Genomic DNA, 6,007 nt, shown 5'->3' with positions numbered 1-6,007 from the left:
GTCAGCGACTTTCAACCTTTTTCACCTCATGGCACACATAAATGAATTAATAAAATTCGGCGGCACACCAAAAAATATATTACTTTTTGCCAATTTGACCAAAAAAATGGATATAATTTTGATTCATTCACACTGAACAGCTATGTGAATGAATCAAATGGCTGTTATCATTTTTTATTTGATAATCTAAGGGAAAAGAGGTCAGTACTGACTAAATAGTCAGGTATTTCATGTTTTAAAAATACTAAGTACTAGAATTCCTGCTTCCAGGGGAACCAAGTCCAAGGCGGAGTTAACAATGATGGCAAAGGCCACTTTTATTGCTTCCTAGTTCCTATCACAGTGCCCATGCACAGGTATCTGAGTAAGCTCGTCCATAGGTTTGGGACCATGGATGTTGCTAGGAGCCTTTTAAAATTCATGCTCTTCTTAGATGCATCCTCTATCACCACAAAAGAGCCAGGACTGGGGAGCAGATGGTATAATCATATTGTGTTATACGGTTGCTGTAACAGGGGAATTATGGAAGTGTCTCCAGGGATGTTAGTTAGAATGGAATGAGCTCAGGAGAAGAAATAGCCAACAGTGTCTGGAGCCTTCATGATGGCTGCTTCATTCATTGATTAACAGGCTTTTAGAATGTGCTATGTGCCAGATACCTTGCTAGGCACTGGCCATACGTAGATGAATAATTTATAGTCCCTAACCTAAAGGATTTCACAATAGGCCCTTAGACTTACTGAATTTGAGTGGATCTGGGTCGAGGTTCTTATTATCACTGAGGAGACTTTCACTGCCATTATCTCTTCCCAGGGCTTTAAAATCCAGTGGGATGTGCGAGTCAGTGACGTATGGTCTCCCATTCATCCTCAGACCCACAAGCTGTTGGCAGCTGGACTGGGATGAGCTGGAGACAAATCAGCAGCATTTCCATGCTTTGTGTCACAGCCTGCTGGTGAGTGTTTTGTGTTCCCAGGTGAGGAAGAAGAAGAATGTTAAAGTACCAACCATAGAAAAGCCCTTAGCTTAATCCTGCCCTGATCCCAGACCTGTCCCAATCTTCAAGAGGACAGGAGAAAACTGGAAATACTCTGAAATGTGGGTTAAGTATGACTTGCTTCTGTTGGTTTTATGTTGTAGAGAATAATACCTGAATTCAGTTTTATGATATTAAATTTACAAGACCCTGATTTTTTTACATTTAAATGGCAGCAGGGGATTTTCCATAAGTAACTATACAGTATTTTAAAACCTATTTTCTTCCTCACACTGTGGTGGACACTATGGTTCATTTAAAAGAAGAGCACCTAGTCTGTGCCAGACATTGTACTAAGCCCTAGATATTTAATGGTTAACATAATAGACATTATCTTGGCTTCAAGAAATTTACTCTCTAATGGAAGAGACAATTGAACATATATATTCTTAAATGTGAAACGTTTATGAAGGAGAAAAAGTAGCTGCTATCAGAGAGCATCTCTGTGAAAGTGACACTTAAACTGAGACCTACCAGATAAATGGTAATGAGCCAGGTGAGGGGTGGTAGGAAGAGCACTGCAAGTGCTGGGAAAGGAATGTGCAAAGAACCCAAGCCTAGAAAGAGCTGAGAGAATAATCTATAATAATATAAGAGTAATATGCTATTTAGACCAGACAGCTGAACGACCTTCCGGACAAACTTCTCATCTAGATGAAGCCGCAACGCAGTGGCAGCAAGGGGGGGCGGGGGGCGGGGGGCAGCACAAGGCAGAGGCAGTTAGGGACGATCAGACAGGCAGAGTGCTTAGGGGCCATCAGGCAGACAGGCAGGGGAGCAGTTAGGGGCCAGCAGTCCCAGATTGCGAAAGGGATCCGGATTGCGAGAGGTTGCAGGCCAGGCTGAGGGACACACACAAATTTCATGCACCAGGCCTCTAGTCAAGAATAAAAAAGCAGTTGTGACTGAAACAGAGTGAGGGAGAGAGCCAAAAGATGGGGAGGACATGTGACTGGGGGTCAAACCAGGCAAAGCTTTGTAGGCCAGATTAAGGATATGGGACTTTAAGCACAGAAAGAAAGCCTGAGGAATGAATCATCTAAGTTTTTAAAAGATTACTTGGGCCAAAATTTGAAAAAGAACTGGCAGAGGCAAGAATGGAAGCAAGAAAACAAGGCAGGAAGGCACTGCAGTCGCCTGAGAAAGAGATGACAGTGGTTTTGACTCCAATATTGGAAGTCAAGATAAGAAAGGTAAACTAATTAAATAATTTAAAGAAAGAATGAGAACTTTGTGATGGATTGAATGTGGGGAGCAAGGAAAAGGAAAAGATCAAATAACTGCATGGTTTCTGATTTGAACAAGTGAGTGTATGGCATTTCCTAAAATGGCAAAACTGTCACATACATGAAGCAGTAACACAACACTTACGAAGCAAAATAAAACAACCGCCAAGATAACCCAAGGACGTGTATAACTGCTAGTGGTTACAGACTAGAGGTTTGACCCAGCAGGATGTGTGTGATCGGAACAGCACAGCCATGCGTCTCTTTCACTATCAGAAGCAGACTTCTTTTTTTTCCTGTTTCAAAGCCCACACTCCCTTTTAGGTCCACCCACTGAGTTCCTGTTTCCGATCTGAAGAACACCCATCTCCTGTCTTTGCAGACAGAGACAACAGATATATTCTGACTGGTAGAGCCCAACAGCTCGGCTTACAACTTACTCCACCCAATTCCTCGGGACTCGGAGATGCTGCATCACTCGGGAGGAATTTCTCTCAAGTGGCTTCAGTACAGTCTTACAGTACATGATAGTATTTTAAACAGACATCAGCTCTTTTTTTTTATTTTTGAGTTTAAGTCATATGAAAAACTCTGAATTATTTATTCTGAAGTAATTTTGTTTTGCTTTCTCTTTTATTAGTAATAAGGGATATAACTTTCAATTCTGTGTTACTGTGAATTGGAATCTGGGTGTTTCACATAGGTAATTTTTATATCTTTAACTGACTTCTGAAAAACAGGGACTATTTTCAAACAGAAAGCTCCTGTCTGACCGACAGCTATCCCCGAGGCCATCCAAAGTATGTGTGTGTGTGTGTGTATGTATATAATTGATTTCAGAGAGGAAGGGAGAGGGCAAGAGAGATAGAAACATCAATGATGAGAGAGAATCACTGATCGGCTGCCATTGCCTCCTGCACATCTCCCACCAGGGATCCAGCCCACAACCTGGGCATGTGCCCTGCCTGGGAATCGAACTGTGAGCTCCTGGTTCATAGGTCAATGTTCAACCACTGATCCACACTGGCTGGGCCCAAAGTGCATTTTTTATAGTTTGCCTCAAACCTCATCTTTTCCAGGAATCCTTTACCAATGTACCGTCCCCTACAGTAATCTCTCCTTTTTTCACTTTTTCCTCTTAAATAAGTTAAAAATACAGATAAGCATAAAGTACAAAATTTTCTTAGCTCCAAGAATTGAGAGTTGTTAGCATGTTGACATATCTGCTTTTAGCCTTTATATGTATTTCTATGTATGTAATAAAATTTTCCCCAATACATTTGAAGTACCTTTGATCCCCAATGTCAAAGGTACTTCCCACCTCTGCCTAATCCCTGGCAATTACCAACCATGAGTTTGCTGTGAATCCTTCTAGTTCATTTTTCATTTCTTAGTTCTCCCTTTTGTATCATGAATGTTTTTCTTTCTATTTTTGTATGGAGTTCTTGGTGGTGGCTCTAGAACAGGAAGTTTTCCCTGCTAGATGAGATGAACCAGATGGTGTTGGTCTGTGAATCCCCTCTAGCCACCAGATTTGGTGAGGAGTATGTCTTGCCTCTCTCCCAAGTATGTCTTGTCTCCTCCCTACTACAATTCTGCATTTAATCCTCGGTAACATATTCATAGAAAAGCTCAAGTAAATTTATAATGCTGCACCCAACAACATCTGGGCCCTGTTTCGGGGGAGCTGTGTGACTAGAACTCCCAGCTTGGCTTTCGATTTTCTAACCGATCTAGTTTTACTCTTATTTGGCTGTTAGAGGCTCAAAACAAAATACTGTACATTTTAATACACAGCTGGAGGGAGTGTACATGTTCTGGAGAGTGGTACCCTTCCACACTTTAATGCCATTGCTGGACCCAAGAAAACAATCAGAAAAGGAGCAAAGATATGTGTACCAGCATGTTCATCTTACTAAGTGCCTGTCACTTAACCCAGGTTCTGTATACTTTACCTCATTTAATCTTCATGGCAACTCTGTGAGAATAAGGATTGTTGACCTTGTTTTCACAAATGGGGAAGACTGACATCTGAAGAGATCAAGTGACTTACTGAAGTTCACACAGCTACCAAAGTGGCTACCTCAGAATTTGAATCTAGTTCTGTGGGTTGCAAAGCCGATGCTTTTTATGTCTTGCTAAATTCCTACTCCTACTCAGGATGTAGCCAGATAAATTGACTACAACACTGAGGCTAACTCTCCCTTCACTGAACATCCATGGGGATGTTCATTCTACTAACTGTTGTTCCCTCTACTCTATGTTTGCTCCACCTCATCCAGATTAAAGATCACTCTTTTTCTGGAAAAGAGAGAAGCAAAGTAGCATTTGAATGGCTCTTCCTTCTTGTTTTTCACATGACATCTTCTCCAAGCAACAAAAAGCCTGAAGGGCAGTGTGTTATAGAGAGAAGAATTTTCCACAAGCCTCAGCTCATTCACTCAATAACAAAATATTTTTTGAGTGCCTACTATGTGACAAGACTATTAACCTTCCTGATTCTATTTGTAGAAGTTTTTAGCACTTCTTTAACTCACCCTTGGTTTTGTATTCTTTCTTACACCTTTTTCATTATGTTTTTTAATGTATTTCTTTATTGATTTCAGAGAGGAAGGGAGGAGAGAGAGAGATAGAAACATCAATAATGAGAATCATTGATCGGCTGCCTCCTGCACGCCCCTACTGGGGATCGAGCCCGCAACCCAGGCATGTGCCCTTGGCCGAAATCAAACCTGGGACCCTTCAGTCCGCAGACTGATGCTCTATCCACTGAGCCAAGCCAGCTAGGGATCATTATGTTCTTTTAAAATCTGGTGTTGTCAGCTCCCCATGTAAAATTCTTGCCTTCTGTTTCTCACTGTGATGTTTCCCCTCCAGCTAACTTCTCATTCTAACTTCTGTGTTTCTTTTAATAGCTACTCACTCAGGCTTGAAACTTCAGTCACTTCCAGCCCTCTCACCCTTCACACCTGCTTTGTCACTAAGTCATACCAGTTTTCTTCTCATAACATGAATTGTAACTGTCCTTCCTTTTCCCATTGCTTGTTCGAACCAAGACATCAGTAAACTCCTATCTACCTTCCTTACCTCTAATCTCTCCCTCTTCTAATTTGCCCAGCTCGTTGAACCAGATGAATCTTCTTGAAGCATTCTTTTGACTATCACATGTTTTTCATGGTGCCAGTACTCAGTGACTTTAGCCTCATCTATTCTATCCCATAGTATCTATCGGTATTGCATCTATCTTCTCCTCTCCATTCTATTTATCACTATCCTAGTTCAGTCCCTTTTTACCTCCTTCCTTTAATGTTGGAATAATATCTCAACTTTTTTAAATTTTGTTTTATTGCTTAAACCCCCCAGTGTCTTGTGTCCATTGGTTATGCTTATATTCATGCATACAAGTCCTTTGGTTGATCTCTTACCGCCTTCCCCCCCCCAACCCTCCCCAGCCTTCCCGCTGTAGTTTGACAGTCTGCTCGATGCTGCTCTGCCGCTGTATCTACTTTTGTTCATCAGTTTATAATGGTCTTCATTATTCATAAATGAGTGAGATCATGTGGTATTTTTCTTTCATTGACTGGCTTATTTCACTTAGCATAATGCTCTCCAGTTCCACCCATGCTGTTGCAAATGGTAAGAATTCCTTCTTTGTTATAGCAGCATAGTATTCCATCGTGTAGATGTACCACAGTTTTCTAATCCATTCATCTGCTGATGGGCACTTAGGCTGTTTCCAAATCTT

At 41.3% G+C, this 6,007-nt stretch overlaps 1 protein-coding gene across 1 annotated transcript in view; it reads left to right on the top strand.

The window, feature by feature from the left end:
* M1AP (meiosis 1 associated protein) overlaps positions 1-6,007 on the top strand; it is a 61,604-nt gene that overhangs the window by 36,210 nt on the left and 19,387 nt on the right. Inside the window, exon 6 of the mRNA XM_005869461.2 lies at positions 814-955. Coding sequence (XP_005869523.1) covers positions 814-955 — 142 coding nt within the window. The remainder of the gene's footprint in view (positions 1-813; positions 956-6,007) is intronic.

The sequence above is a fragment of the Myotis brandtii genome, unplaced genomic scaffold, assembly GCF_000412655.1.
Source record: "Myotis brandtii unplaced genomic scaffold, ASM41265v1 scaffold294, whole genome shotgun sequence".
NCBI lineage: Eukaryota > Metazoa > Chordata > Mammalia > Chiroptera > Vespertilionidae > Myotis > Myotis brandtii.
Note: the sequence above shows the minus strand (reverse complement) of the source record. Positions and strands in the feature narration are given on the sequence as shown.